The following is a 17,204-nucleotide window of genomic DNA, read 5'->3' on the forward strand; positions in this document are numbered from 1 at the left end:
AGAACGAAATTTGTACTGCGGCGACGGGATGGGATTGAGTGGCCCTGGTTAGCGAAAAATAGACGCCATAGTTTGCTTAAGTTGTACATAGATGTCACCGTAAAATAGGGCGTATTTAATTTAATTTTTTTTTATTACCGCATAATCATCGTTATGTTATTACATAATTTACAATCACTGCTTTATTTATTTGTATAAAAATAATAAATATTTCTATAAAATTGCGACGGGTTTAGATAGATAAAATAAATTAAATAGTTCATTTAATAATGTAATTAAGTAGGTATATTATTACAATGATAATATGGACGTGTATTTTTGACATGATACGATGTGGGGATGGACCCTACAAACCCTTAAAGTAGAGCCGTCCCTGTGTGCCACTGTCAATGGTCTCATATGACACCTACTTACTTTATTTGCCTTGTCACGCTTCATAAAGTGTCTCGAGCCCCGTGCCTCTTGGCATGTGATACCTACCAAATAATACTATTTGGTTTATATAGTGTAGACAGAATAATATCAATATAGTTTTAAAAAAAACTCAGTTAAAATTGCTTAGTATATTTTTATGGCTTTTGTGAAAGATGCTTAATAATTATATGATTAATTTAAACTTTTACAATAATTTTAAAACCGTCCATCGCAGATCGAGGGGAAATCGGGAATCCACTGTGACATGAAGAACGACTCGAGCAGTCCCCCGTCGGGCTCTCAGTCTGACGGTAGAACTCCAGCGGCCTGCATCACTGATTTCTCGCCGGAGTGGGCGTACCCTGAGGGCGGAGTCAAGGTGCTGGTGACGGGTCCTTGGCATTCGGCGTCATCTTCGTATGCGGTGCTTTTTGATGCCCTCCCGGTGCCCACTACAATGGTGCAGAGTGGGGTTCTTAGATGTTATTGTCCAGGTATTTTTGAATTCATTTTCCACCCCTTATGTTCACAATCTGTTACAAAAATGATTTACTTATTTATAAAAGATGTTTCAATGACTGAAATGAATTGATCTTCCCTCACTCCGTTTGCCGGCTGGTCCACTAAATATGAGGCATTTTGATGATGTCCATCAGCCATAATAATATTATGTATCACGACATGGCCCCCACATCCTGAAGCAGGCCCCCAGGCCGGTATCTTTGGCGGGCCCCCCTACCTATCACTAAGCATAAAGGCTAGAGTAGTATTATCAAAATGGTGATTGAGGTAAAATAAAATTAAATGTATTTTTAGTGATTTTTTGTGTTTTTGATACATCCACTTGAATTATTAATTATTAGTTGTGAAGTATCAACATACAATAATCAAAAATTTTATGGCACGACCACATATTATTTTAAAATGTTATAGTGAAATAGCGCCGCAGGCGACTTTTTTTGCTATTAAAGTATGTTTGTGATATTTGTTTATCTCACTTATCTGGTCGACTAGCCTGGCTGACCTCCAGGCTAGAGCCCTGTCAGCCCTCCCTTTGTGGGGGCCATGTGTCATGATCATGTGGCTGGCCCATTGCAAGCGTTTGAGTATTTGAAAAATATGACGTTGGAGTGATAATCACATACCTGACAGGTCTCATGATTATAGGGACTATGCTAAAGACCATCCTCGTATATGAAGTCAACGATCTTTTGCAAGATTTTACATTCAAATTCTTATAACTTCAAGAAATCACAGACAGTTAATGTCGATACCTCTGAACCGTAGCACAATAGTGATCTCAATTGTGTTTTATATATAATTAAATGAACATTCGTATTTTGTGTAGGTATTTTGAATGATTTGATGTGTTGACACTGTTTACAGAGACCATAGTAATACTAAAGCGCTTACAATCATTCTCTTGATTACTTATATTATCGATAATAAAAATGATTAGATAGATTAACTCCCATTGAATCAAACGAAGTTGTGCTCAATTTATATTTATTTTATATCTTATTTCAGCTCACGAAGCAGGCTTAGCAACTCTCCAAGTGGCCTGCGATGGGTTTGTGATTTCAAATTCTGTGATCTTCGAATATAAGCTAGCTCCGAGAGAGGAAGGTCTGGCAGCTCCCGAGACCAAGGTGGAACCGGCCAGTGAGGGCATGCTGCGATTCACGTTGCTGCACAGGCTGGAGTCGATGGATGATAAACTGCAGATTAAGCAAGAACCTGATGGATTGGATTCCGTAAGAACTATTGCAATAATCTAATAACGTAAACAATAATCTTTTATATACTTAGCTGTCAAAAAAATAGGTGACACATACTCCCGAAACAGCAGACATTATAAAAGCGACAATGCTCTGCAAACTCTATCTTTGGAGCTAATAAAAATAGTTCATATATGTATATCAATCTTTTGGTGATGTTTCTCAAGGATTGAAGACAGTATGGCTATTTTTATTTAATATTTTAGACTGCATCATCTATATCGAGACATACACGCCACTCAGGTCATTTCTGGAATTATAACCATTGCAATACCGACAGCATGCAAAAAGTGCGTGACGTCATACTGTCATTGCATACAACGCTATGACGTAGATGTCAATATATAGGGGGCGCACAGTAGGTAGCTGCCATAGTGCAGCCAGAGTTAAAATGTACACTCCTTAATCTGTGTGTCCCAAACATTATGAATCTCAGGTTACAGGAAAAAAAATCATTTTTAGTTTTTTTTAATCACTATGTGCATTTGGATTCAGGGAATGGACCTAAATACTTTAATGAATAGCTTACTCATCGTAAAAGACTGTCATTTCTACACCGTGGAGCGAAAAAGACTTGTTACTGAATTCAGCAGTTGCGTAACGAGTATTGCGTTAGTGTTGCCAGGGAACAAAATTACTTACCAATCTACTTTTAGTATTAAACGTGCTATTACACTACTTTCAGGTTGAAGATACTGCCCTGTTCACTCAGCCCAACTTCGAAGATCGCCTGGTGACATTCTGCAGGTCGATGACGAGTCGAGTGTGGCGAGGAGTCGCAGCTGAAAGTCAGTCGCCATTAGGGTACATGTCGTCGGCGCCGACTGCTGGAGTGGCTCTCAGAGGAATGACTCTTCTTCATTTGGCCGCGTCTTTGGGGTACTCCAGACTGGTCTGCGCCATGCTGCATTGGAGAGCGGAGAACTCTTCCAGGCTTCTAGAAACAGAAGTGGATGCTATGAGCCAGGATGACGATGGATACACGCCTTTGGTGATTTTAATATCTTAATATTTGCTCACCCAGTGCTGATGCTGTAGGTCGTGGGTCTGAATCCCATATCGATTTTTGAATGTGTGTTTGAATCTACAGTATGGACTTTAAAAGTTAAGCTAATGGTTGACAACCATTTCTCTTGAATAACAAAAAATAGTAAAAACCTCATTAGGAGGCGTGGGGCCGAATTGTAGTGCAAGTGGATGAATCCTCGCCAAACTGATTCACCTAATAATTCTTCTTGGTCCTTTGTATTGTGCATACTAGATATGACAGTACGGTTACCGCGTCGGCTTATAGTATCGCGGGTCCCGGGTTCAAATCCCGGGTATGGTTTTTCAATATGTGCTTGGACTCAGAATATGGACCTAATAGGTTGAGTAAGTGGCTAACATCCATTTCTCGTAAAAAAACAAAAATTTGTTAATATCTCTCTCTATTCTGTGGAAGTCCATAGAATATATGAGGCGTCTAATTACAAAAAGCGACAAGTCCACAATTCAATATTATCAGGAAACAACGTTTTTTAACGTGAGATTTTTTTTCCTGTTGTATTCTATGTCGAAATTAGAACCAAATGGCAATTTGTTTCAGCCGATAAACTCTTAAATGTAATAAATATAGGCAAAATAAAATTGGACTTAGCGCTACTTGTACTTCACTTTTTAATTTATCCCGCATAAGGCACATATTTCAATGGCACTGTCATAAGTTTACCAGATGCTACAGCATGGGAGACGCCCTTTTCAATATTTAACGTACCCTTATTGGTTGACTTAAACACGCGCTAAATCAACCAAGCTTTAAATAATATGAAACACGGACTTGGCGCTTTTTGTAATAAATCGAGACATAAAATATTTTTTTTCGTAGGGTTATGTCGCGTTTTGGAATTTATAGATCAATAAATATTGTGTAAAATTATACAAAGAATACGTGCGTATTTTTTTCTCGATTTTGACCAAATGTGGACTTATCGCTTTTTGGAATTAGACGCCTCATATTATCTTATGCTTCTCAAAGAATAAAATTAATATTTCCAATGATGAAAATATTTTTCTATAATTATTCACCGATATAAACTATGCTACAATAACTAATGTAATAGGCTAGAAAAAACACATTGTCGTGGGTCATGAAGAATTGTCTTTATGCCCTCTAAATGATTTAATACCTACTTGTAATTATTTGAATACAGATGTGGGCGTGCACCATGGGTCACTGCGAAACGGCCCTGGTCCTCTACAGATGGAATCACACAGCTCTGCACATTCGAAACAAGTCATCGAGAACGGCCCTGGACTGCGCCAACTTACGCCGGCACGGAACGATAGTTCGCGAGATCCGGCGACTGGAGGCGAAGCGCGAGGCTTCTGGTGCCGCCCCGTCCTCCTTTGACGGCTCCACGGTTTCCTCGTACGTCAGTTCTGCCTCCTTCAATGGGTCCATCTCTTTGTCTTTCTCGAATTCGGCGGCGTTCGAGAGCTCTGCGTCGATTCCGTTTTCGGCATCGGGCTCATTTGATGGTTCAGCCCTCGGCAGGACGGGAAGCGGGGCGTCGGACTTTTCGGCTGGCGTGTCCCCGGCCACTTCCATCTCTTCGCTGTCGTCGATCGCTTCTTCCAGCCGGGTACACGACGGAGTATTTCTGAGGCCCGGAGCCGTTACGAGGTAAATTTGCAATAAATCTTAAGACAAACACTTCATTTCATGATTTTCATGAAACGCGTTCTTATCTTAGTGCAATCCTGGAAAATAAATCTCAGAGGACAAGTGTGAACTTTGCTATAAATAAATCTAAACTGCAAAATGACTTGCAGCTAATTTAATTATTAGCCTAAGTAACCCTTTTCAGCTCCATTTTCATATAAAGTCTCTACCATCGTAGAAGAAGTTTTTCTTCTACATCTTTGATATCAAACACTTTAATCATGTTAACTGTCAATTTTTTCTTCGTAAAAGGATAATATTATAATAATTAGAAGCAAGCACAACATAGAGTACATATTATTACACATCATTTATCAAAAACAGGACACTTTCATCATTTTCATTATTTGTGTCGCAACACTCCCGAGCGGGGGACCTGGCCTCCTCAAGTTGTTTTCGCAGTCCGATCTATCCACCGCAATCTGCGATACAGATCGCTCGGGACTCCTGACCTTCGCCATCCCAACCACTAGCATTTTGATCTCCTAGCACTCCTCTGTCAAGATGGCTTTGTATAAAACATTCCTGGCTGGTCAGCCCGGGTCCATTCGTTGAACATGACCAGCTCTGTTTTAGAAGTATTGCTGATGATCTAACATTCTAATCCATATGTCATCCATATCGCTCAAATGATCTTTATTAATGTATGTGGAATAAGTACCTACCTATTGTATTACATGGGGTTTTATTTTAATTAATCTTTGGTATTTGTGGAAACATGTCCCTGAAGCATATCAGTTGGTTCTCCACTACTGGTTTCATTCCTTCTGCATTCTCCGTGATGATTTTTTGCAGCACGTAATGCAGAATATATAAAATTCCTTATAATTTGATTCCAGAAGTGAAACGCAGAAGTTCAAAGTCCTGCAAGTGAACATTCCACTAACAGATAGCAATAAAACGATAAACGACAAAGAGGTTTGCATTCCGATGGACACGGCGGGCAGCCCCAGTCCCAGCCCCAGCAGAGGATTCCGGAGCGACTCGGCACTCTCGCATAAGCTGGTCAAGAGATCTTCCGTGGACAGCGGCATCAATATGACCTCTGTGCACTCCACAGACAGTCTACCGTCACTGAAGCCGAGGAGTAACAGAAACAACGGCAAAGAAAATCCAAAATTATCAAGGTGATATATTTCAAATGTTGTTATTTCATTTAATTTGTGTATTTTGATTCAGACCACCATAGCAGTTGGGTGAAAGACTATCAATCAATTCTTGTTAAAACATTTTGCCAAGATATCTGTGCAATATGGAGGTTCATTAATGATATACCCAGGAGTTAAGTTGGTGATTATCTTCACATTTTTGAAAACTTTATATTAGATTTGCTTGGTAAAAATCCATGTTACAATAATAAAAAAATTACATAAAAACATGAATTATGAATTAAAATTCTGTATCTAGGCAATAAAATTGTCACTAAAATTACGAATTATTATTATCCAAACCAATAATCAACGAAATCCTTTATATCGCCTGTACACGTACATGGATTTACTGGCAGCAATAGTGTGTATTTTAAACTATCGTGACAATAACTGTTTGCACGTAAAAGTCCTGACTGTCTCTCCAATCTCATTCTTTAAGAGTGAGCGAGACGCGATATTGCTATTTGACAGGTAGTGAAAATCGGTTAACCTCAAAATTCATTCGTAGTTCGTTTTTTTGCCGGCAGGTTCTCGTTCTACTGCGCAGGCACAGATCGAAAAATTCTCAATTGTCGCATGAAAATTCAGAAGCTCCCGAATTTTTTTGATTCATGCATGGAGTCTTGGAACTGCAAGATAATACATGTTTACACGTACATTTTCTTGTTATGGCTGCGATAATACTTAGGTACTGTCAGTAGTAAATCCTTGCACGTATAAACGGGGTATTACTTTAGTTATTATTGACTATCTTTTAAGAGAAATAAAGAATTGTTTGTCACCCGGAGTTTAATTATTTTTCCAACAAATGAACGCTGCTCTTAATGCTCTGTTTTTTAAATACTATTTAAACAATAAATTAAAATCAGTATAGTACACTATAGTAGAATTTATAGAGATTATATCTCTCATCTAAGTATAGATACATAATATTCACCCTCTAAATGATTGACAGGTTTGATCGGAGTATGTCGCTACCTCTGTCCTCGTTCAACGCAGCCGACATGCTGTTCCAGAACAACATCGACAGCGGAACCCGTCAATTAATATCCCGGCGTATGGATTACGCACTGTGTAAGTAAATCTAATTAATAGCGTAATCTTACCAATATACATAACATTGTACAACCACATTGAAAATACCAATTGTTATTACTAATGAATAGCTGGAGATTATATTTTTGCATCATGTGGGGATGACAATTAATATCGATTGCATTCTCTAATAATTACATATTACAATAATTATTATTTTAGAATAGGCATTAATTAATTATTTTTTGTTTGTTTTTTGTTTAATCGACCACTGGGACGATTGCTCATAAGCTAAATTTTACCGATAATTATTATATTAATTAATGAATTTGCCAAATTTTTATTACATTGACGCTTTTCAATATTTTGCCGTTATTTTTGCGTAGAAGTTACAATTCTATGGGAATGGAAGGATATCGATTACGCATTCATTTAATTCATATTCTTTTCTCTGTTATAGTGCAACTGGTATATTCTGATCGATACGTAATCAAAAATCCCATTCGCTCATTCACATACGATTCCACCCTCCGCTTACCATAAATCGAGCGTAGTTATACACAAAGCAGCCAGGCCACAATTTTGAAAAATATGAGTTATTGTGATTTCCATAATCTCACACGTTTGTTTTACGTTCTGCACAAATCAGCCAAGCTGCCGTCATACAAAAATCTCATATAAATGCGGTTTAAAGATTTCATGAATCGCAGAATATGTCATTTTCAATCTGCGTAAAGCGACCAAGCTGCTGTCATACAAAAATGTCATATAAATGCGTTTTAAAAATATGCCATTTTCGATCTGCAAAAGCCATGAATCAACCATAATATTGTAATATTATGTAATTATTAAAATCTTGACTGTGTAAAGTGTGTTTTTCTACATTCAATTAATAAACATTATTTTCTCAGTTAGCTACCTACATTATATATTTTTCATTTTATTATAATATATAATATTATATTATATAGATATTATTTCATGTAAATAGTGCTAGGCAGCTAAATATAAATTTATAATTTACAAGTTTTTCGAACTATCTTCAGAACTTTGAAATTCCCCTAATACTTGAGTAACTTGGAAGGTTTTTTTTAAGAAAATAGAGTTAGCTGCATTCTGCAGAATGAACATTCTAAAAAAATGGTTTTGCACAAGACAGCCTGGACTGCTAAAACACCAAAATTTCATCGATTTTATACTTTTATATTCTCTTTAAAAGTTACACAAAATCATGTATATACAATATCTATTATTCAAAAGATATCTAACAGTATACAGAGGCTTTGTGGATTTAAAGAAACACACTTTACATGAAAGTGCTTCTATCTCTGTTGGAGGTTTGTGTGGACTGGCTGCTTTGCATATAACTACGAGGATAGATTATCAATCCCCGATTTCACATACATATCTATAACCCTGTCCCCCGCTTCTGTCCTTTCATACAACACAAGTGTCAGTCAGAATATAAAAGTTGCTCTGTAGTAAATGTTTATTTACAGTTATCATAAGAATTGTTTAATAAATTTTCTTGGCATGTATTGGCTGTTAATATGGGGTAACTTAAGTAACTACTTGACAGACTGGGTTGGTTTGGTTTATGTAAACTTTCAAACCATTGAATATACACCTGTTAATAAATAATTGATTGTGATATTATGAATCTAATAAAATGTATCCTATCTATTCTATACACACGACTGCTTTCGACCCGTTACGGCAGCTATCTAGTGTAAGAAAGTATCGAAGTATAAGCATTTATTGTAACAATTACACTAAGTTAGTCGTCTAAACAGTCAAAACTGACTTATCTCACTCTGAAATTTACCATAGCCAAGAGAGGTGCTGTTAAATCATAGCACTTATTGTAACAATTATTACAACTAACTTATTGTAATTGTAACAATCACTGCTAATACTTTGATACAAACTTACCCTAGATAGCTGTTTTAACGGCTAAAAGCAGTCTTGTGTATAGAATAGATGCGCTGGAATAAAATGGAATCAACATTATTGGTGATTGTGTCAGTTATTGACAGGTATTTAATATTTTTTTCATTTCATTTTGACTCACTTTACATTTTACAACATTGGGGATATTGAAAAAAACACTTCATAACAATTTCAATATTAATTGATTCTGTGTATGATTGACATAAATAATCATAATAAAAATGTATTATGTTATCTTTGTCACTGTAGGATCAATAAATGTTTTATCTGAAAAGGGTAATTTTACAAAAAAATATCAATAATATAATATTAACATATATATAACACAATATATATATAATAACAAAGTCCCACATAATAACCGCCATGCCTGAAAGACATTCCTGGAATATTGATTAATATATTGGTTCTTTTATGATTATTTTGTAGTATTTTGACATCTTCTATTTTTTTTATTCAAGTTACCATTGTTGTCACTTTGTTCATTTTTAATCCTTCCAGTTTCATAGAATTATATTTTTTTTAATACAACTAGAATGAAACGTTAATGTGTCTAAGGAATTGACTAAATTTCCAGTAAGTATGTTTTTATCTTGTGATAATATTATACAAAAATAAAAATGTTTACCTACTTACTCTTTGTTGCTATGATACCACGGAAAGATTTTTTTATTTAGGTAGATATTTTAGGTAGGTAAAATAATTTCTGAGACAATTTTTAATCTCTTTAGATTGATTCTTTTTGGATGACTGTGGTGACTTTTTATTATTTTGAGTTATAATTATTGATTATGCCTTGAGTAGACTATAACAGTCATAATTAATAGTTTACTCAAATGGAAAAAGACTGCATTGGGACAGTTTTTCTTTAGAACCTCACAAATTTTAGTTTAATGCAAAAGCACATAAGTCATAATAATTATCATTAATAAAAGTCATAATTCCTCAGCAGATAAATTATCAGCGATTCACAAAAACAATTCCAACTTATTAAAAGGGGTTCTATATTATTCTAAAAATAGTTGTGTGGAAGTGAAATTCAAATTGAAGCGTAATTCGCATTGTAGGTGTTTGATTTAACGAAGTAATACTTTATGATTGTTGTGGAGTCGAGGAGTTTCTGACGATTGGTGGCTTTGTAGGCGAGGTGGCGGGCGGGCCGCGGTCGGACAGCCCGTTGATCGACGTTGAGGCCATGTCTGACGAAGACACCCAACAGTCTGAGAAAGGGCAACCGAGTGCCGTAGGTCAGTCCAAAGTCACGGGTCAGAGAGAAAATCACACCCCACGAGCAAGCATTTGCAACATTTTATCTCAGCCTATCCATCAACATGATTACAAATAACATTCACTGTTTTAAATTTTACATTGAAATTTTTCATTATGGTTCAATCAGACACCGAAAAGTATTAGTACCAATGATGGGTCAGGTTTTATAATTAGCTGCAACTAAATTTCAATGCATCGTCGTTCGTTCCATAATACTTGCAATGTTCTCTCATGGTAAAATAAATAAAATTTGAAATAGAAATTGAAATTGAATCTACATCGTGCTTATGCACTTATAGAGACAAAATATAAATAACTGAGCTGCTGAGAATTGAACGAATACAAGTGCACCAGTAAATCGACTTCAAAGTTAATTAAGTGAAATTCAACACTGTAAATGAGGTCTTTGAGGTCTTAGGCCCGTTTCACTCGAGATACCTGTGTCTAGACACCATGGTATCCAGCCACTCGATATAGCAGTGGCTATTGCAGCCACCGAATAGCTAATTTGTCTCTGACGTCAGAGAGAGATTTATATTCACAGTTCTATTTAACCATAGTGAAAATTTTCATCATTATTAATTTGAAATAAAATTTTTGATAGCCTTGTTACTATATTATATACCTAATACAAAGTTTTGTTTGTATCGGTATGTCTTTCTTTAAATTCAGTGTTGCGTGTGTGCGACAATAAAATAACAATTCTGGCATTGTTTTGTCTGCGACTAACATTTTTCAAAATAAATAACGCAGATTTGTTGTGAAAGCTTGGTCTGATTCAATCAAAACCATATCTCTTGAAGCAAACCAACGCTTAAACTTAAACCATCTAAATCCAATCAAGAAACATTATATTATTATTATAAATCGATAGACATAGATGTCACTGTGCTATTACTGTCATGTTTATATTATAAAGTTTAATCGACCATAAGTGTGCATAACATAATTTCCAATTCATCAATCGACAAGATTTTGTTAATGTATATATTATTATGTACCAAAGTAGTTTAATGGTTTGTAATTCATAATGATATGGTTTTAAGAATTTAAATTGTAATTGCGTTGAGAGATATGTTTCTGGTGTATGGTCCCCAATCCTCAGTGTATCAATTTAAATGTGTGTTTTTATCGTCATTATAATAATTAATATACTCCTAATACGACAAACTGTCAGTTTCCACTGTCGATACAACCATCGAAGTTATGCTCTCCCTTTCTTTCCTTCTGTCAAATTCAACATCCTTCAAAATTCCTATAATACCACTAATGATGAACAAATGCTGTCGTTTTTTTTTTTTTAAATCATTTCAACTAAAAGCTATCCAAATGAATTTCTATTCAATGGTTTTAAAGTCAATATGTTTTGAAGTTTATTGAAAGATCTGAACTACATGAACAATAAAATTGATCTCTCTATTATAATCTACAAGAAAACTGGACCTTAGATCGTGAGATCAAGATCACAATCGTGATAGCATGAAGCACTTTTGAAAAAATAAACATCTCCTCTGAAGTCAAGACATTAGTTTGGGTACCTATTCGTATATATCAGTACTAGTTTACGGAGGTTAAAAAAAATTGACCGTTGAAAGATTGAAGCCATTTTAAATGTGGCTGTTTCATTATACAATAAGAATTTACTTGGCTGATCATATTACTGATAAGAGAAGGTGTTGACACAAGCTAATAAGCCAAGTTAACTGATAGATAGTTCAAGCACAGATAATGGTGTATGCTTTGGCTATATTTTCTGCAGTGACAAGTATTATATATTTCAGCAGGGAAAGATAGTAAGCGTGGGCAGAAGAAGATTTGCTATGCAACCTCCATTAGTGGCCCAATGTCAAAGACTGATTCAGGATAGGGAGATAATATTGAAATTTGTTCACCAACATTTAATAAAAGATATTACGAAATAAAGAATATTACTTTATGTTACGTATGACGACTTTGTTGGGTAGACCATATTTTGAAAATGGTAAAAATCTTGCTAGTCAAGTGAAATAAAATTGAAATAAAAATTTAGATGATGATTTAATTATTATATTATAATCAGTGAGTAGACAACATTTTTGATAAATAAGTCTTCTTTTTGATGATACTCCTATTAAAAAGAGTTTAATCACCAAAATAATAATTTAGGAAATGAATGTAGGGCCAAAACATAATTAATATTCTTTTTATGATAGCAAATAATATACTTCTTTGACTCCTCAATCCGCAAATAGAATCCCCCCTTCCCGAGCATACGTTGGATGGTGTATATTATTCTTCTTAGATGGTGCTATACTTTGTCCTCTCTTTGATCGGTGTTCTAGCTTCTCTTAGGTGATGGATCGATGTTGCTTTCGTTGTTTGATGTTTCGGTTTTCTTTACCCTTACCAACCGACATTTTGAGGTTATATTTTGTACATCTGTCGAAGATTATCTCTGTATTCTCCCGTACACACAATACTTGCGGCCATTCTCTGTTGCATTTCAACGGTAAATGTATACATTATATCGAATCGATACGGTAATTATTCTTAGACATTGCTATTTAAAATAAACTTTATTATTTTATATCTATAAGAGAAAGGCGACAAATATTTTGGCATGTTTTAGAAAGTAGAAAAGTTGACAGTAGAAGCTTTATAGTGGCTTTAGCATTTTTCTTTTGTTTGAATGATTTTTGCCTGTGCTTACTTTTGGTTTTAATTTAACATGATATTGATATTAATTATCTATTTAAATGGACGGTAAGTGAAGCCCAATTTTAATCTTAATGCTTGCATTTTATAGGATCCTCAATGTTTCGATGTGCTAATACTTTTAAGGTTTAATATTGTACATTTTAGCTTCAATAATCAATATGTAGACATAATTTTTTTTATAAAACTCTCTCAATAAAAGTATTTGATTCTAAAAATTGTCAAGTATTACCGACCTACGTACGTTACACCGTTCATGATATCTAAAACTATGACAATGAAGTCATGATTCTAAATTTTATTATTATGTAGAAATGTAATGATAATTTGTGAACAATTGTAATGTAAATTTTATTGAATCTTAATCATTATGTGCTTTTTCACCAAAGTTATTTAACGTCAGCGAACCTTCCATGTATGCTCTTATGTAGTTCGATAATATAATAGAATTTGATTAATTCTTTCCAATGGAAAGTTGAGGTAATATTAATAGAGAGAAACCAACTTTTATTAATATAGAATCGTGTTAGACCCAGATGCATAGAATGTGACTAATCACTAAACACTAATCAACTGTTATTCAGCTAATCAGTGAAGAAATAAAAATATGTGCACGCAAGTTGCGTATAATAATATGCATGTACGACTAATAACCAGCAAACTGTCATATTTTAACCACAAATTATAATATAAATGCGTGTTTTTTAAATTATTTTGAATGCTGATTATATACACAAACACAAAAGACTAGTATCTTATTCTATTATGTAAATAGTCTTCATCTTAATCATGTACTGATTTCATTGCCATGTTAATAAAACACTATAAGAATGGGAAGACACTATACGATTCTATATCCGTGATGCATGCATTTATTCAATTATTAGCCACTGGTAAAGCACTCATTTAATTCTTCAAAGATTAAATTGATTATTGGGGCAATCGGAATATGAGAAACGCAATTATTTTTATGGCGGAACAAGTAATTGCCTTGCTAATTCGGATTTTCGCATCTGTCAATTCTATTTTCATATAGTCATGGTTTTCGACATTATTTCGATTTAACGTAACATCTTACTCATTAGTGGAGTAATTTAAAATTTATAAAAGAGAATTTAAACAGGCAATTATTGTACATACTTTTAGGGATTTAAAAACCGATTAATATTAAGATTAATTTAAGTATATTAAGACAGATAAACGGCATATTTTTCCGGTTACATGTAAATTGTACGTAAAACATTTCACCGTGACACAGTTCGCTGTGAGCTTTCTATCGGAAAGAGATGATCGTATACTATACGGTCTCCAGTTTTATTAGATTTAATATGGATATTAATTCAATTTTCATAGCTGATTTTGGCAAAATTCTTGAATTCAAGAATGAAAACCTAACCTAACCTAAAAAATAATCTAGTATATCGGATATTTTCAAAGTTTGTTTGCTGCTGGCTTCCTGTAAAGTGTAAACCGACAAGAACCATGTTTTATTTATACATGAATTTTATGTCAGTACTATACGACCCAAAGAGGTTGGACGGTCTTTAATATACGGCCATATATTTCCGATACAACATTTCACGGTGAAGTGTGATACGGCGAACTGCATACGTACAAGTTTACGGACACATATTTTCCCAATTCTACAGCAATATAAAATTATTAATGAAGGTTTGTTTCTCACTATTAAGACAAACAATGTCAAAAAGAATAAAATTATCTGTCAAGTAATTTCATGACTTAAAATAGATATCTAGGTACTGATATTTATAGCAATGTTTAAACTATTCCTGTTAACATGGAAGGAGTTTAACTGTGTTTTGAAATACTTAAAATAATACTTATAATAAATACTTATAAAAATAAAAAAATTAACTGGGTAGTTGCAAACTATCTTTGGTAGGTAATGTTTCTGTTACGTTTCCTTACAATTTTCTCTCAAAATGGTGGCTAGCTTCGGTTGTATTATATTATTATATTAATATTTATATATCAATGTTGCTATCGGTGTTTAGTGTTTAGCTGCAAGTTTAGCCGTTAAATGGGTGTTCGATTTTTATCCAACTGGCAACGATCACTAATTTTTTACCGAACATAATTTCCAGGGGAGCAGGATGTCAGAGTCTTCACTCTTGCTGAGCAAATTATCGCAGCCATGCCGGATCGAATCAAGGTAAGCCAATCACAAAGTATTATTTTGCAAGACGAAGAAGAAAAGCTTCTCCACATAATCGGAGCCTATCAGTGGCGAAGGGTGAAGGTAGGCTGTCCGCCTTAAATAGTGCACATTAAACTTTGTCAGTCAAACGCATTAGTTTTCATTGACATAAGACTACAATATATAGATGGTGTTAGTTAGTTCTTAAAGCGGGCCGCATGCGGCCCACTGGGTGTCAACTTGTGGCCCGTGGAGCAGTGAGAAAATAAAAATAATATCAAATGCTGCCGCTAGATGTGCTAATTTCGCCAATTGAGATTCGATTTTAGCTCAAGATTTTAAAAAGCACCGTGTGCTTTTTGCTGCATTTGCAACACCATTCTCCGTAGATGTGAATTTATTACCGGGAAATTTACAAATGGAACATTGTGAAATATGTTATGTTGCATTGAACAGTTAAAGGAGAAATTCCATCAGGTTGTTTTGGAAGAGTTTTACAAAACATATTTGGATACGGAGAAATTTCCTGCATTTTACAAACATGTTCTAATGATGACTTCGCTATTTGGAAACACTTACATGTGTGAACAGCTTTTTAGTTGGATGAAGCATATCAAATCCTGAGTGAGAACACGAATCACCGATGTGCATTTGGAAAACTGTTTAAGGAACAACCTCATTTATATATGATATCGATATTGGTGCACTTAGTTCTGCCACACAAAATCAAACTTCTCACTAAAATTTATTATTTTTATATTATTTTGTTTATTTTTTATTATTTAAAAAAAGTCTAATCAAATAAATATGTTTGAATCACATTTTTGTTTTATTTTATTAATATAATATATATGTATATATATATATAATATATATATTTCTTTTTTGTTTTGTATAATAAAAAAAAAACGGTTGTGCGGCCCAGTAGGAAATCTCATTTTTAGAATATGGCCTGGCTGCTGAAAAGGTTGGCCACCCATGATTTAAACCCTCTGAAAACCATGCCATACTAGATAATAGTCAAAAAATACTCATCTATTTATAAAATATCAAAAATTATGAAATTAAATCATATATTATCTTTCATATTTTATGGATAGAATAATATTTGTTATCTATTATAGTTTGGTTTAAGCAGGGTATAATGAATTTAAGAAATAACCAACAATATGTGTAATATGTACTCTTAATCCAACGAAAACAAATAAGTATGAATGAAAAAGTGTGCACAATTTTGTCGTATCGCCCAAAATATACTAAAACTGTTAGGATTTGGTTTAGGCAGGGTATAATTGATTTTTAAAAACTATCAAACACCATCTGTAAATTGTAGTATTAGTTCAATAAAAACAAATACGTATGAAAATACGTAAGAATGTGTATTATTTATGGCGGATCTTAACAGCCTATCTCCACCCTTCGCTACTGGAGCCTATAAATGTATATGAAGGTGAAGTTGAAACGGTTATTAAAGCTAACTGAATTATCTGTAAGTTATTTCACCTTGCAGATTCATATGTAACAAACTTCACACCTTTATTGCCCGCATCATTCTGTCACAATTTTAGGTTCACTGAATCAGTGAATTCCATAAATGATTAAATAATATGCATATATTGCGAAGGTAATCAATGAGTTTTTTATTTGTTATGAATGGATGGTCAACCATCGTTATATTTAGATGAATAAATAACAAAAGATCGCAAATAACATTAACTATGTTATATATATTGAAAATTAATAAAAGGTCAAATCAGACTGCCATAGGCGCGGCGCGGCAGCAATAAAAAAGGGTTTTATTGGTACCACTAAGTTACGTGATAATGTACAAAATATTGATGTTTCAATCTAATTAGGAGAGCTTTAGAAACTTCATCCGGTTCATATGACTGCATCGTAAGTTAATCATTTTTTTTTTGTTAAAGTCTGCAAGCCATGCAATATTTGCGAAATCATCAGAATTCATCCTTGGTAACTAAATCGACTGCCGTCAATTACACAATATAATATAGTTTCTTAAATCTTAATTTCTGTGTAGGGTACCATGCCAA

General features: G+C 34.2%; 1 protein-coding gene across 1 annotated transcript in view; it reads left to right on the plus strand.

Annotated features, from left to right (window-relative positions):
• Positions 1-17,204, plus strand: part of Camta (Calmodulin-binding transcription activator) — a 604,660-nt gene that overhangs the window by 426,612 nt on the left and 160,844 nt on the right. The window contains exons 10-17 of the mRNA XM_085944160.1: positions 650-908; positions 1,942-2,168; positions 2,878-3,183; positions 4,385-4,857; positions 5,736-6,023; positions 7,003-7,121; positions 10,175-10,279; positions 15,101-15,168. Coding sequence (XP_085800286.1) covers positions 650-908; positions 1,942-2,168; positions 2,878-3,183; positions 4,385-4,857; positions 5,736-6,023; positions 7,003-7,121; positions 10,175-10,279; positions 15,101-15,168 — 1,845 coding nt within the window. The remainder of the gene's footprint in view (positions 1-649; positions 909-1,941; positions 2,169-2,877; positions 3,184-4,384; positions 4,858-5,735; positions 6,024-7,002; positions 7,122-10,174; positions 10,280-15,100; positions 15,169-17,204) is intronic.

This window comes from Rhyacophila brunnea, unplaced genomic scaffold (assembly GCF_057557595.1).
Source record: "Rhyacophila brunnea isolate RB1 unplaced genomic scaffold, BYU_Rbru_1.0 scaffold_17, whole genome shotgun sequence".
NCBI lineage: Eukaryota > Metazoa > Arthropoda > Insecta > Trichoptera > Rhyacophilidae > Rhyacophila > Rhyacophila brunnea.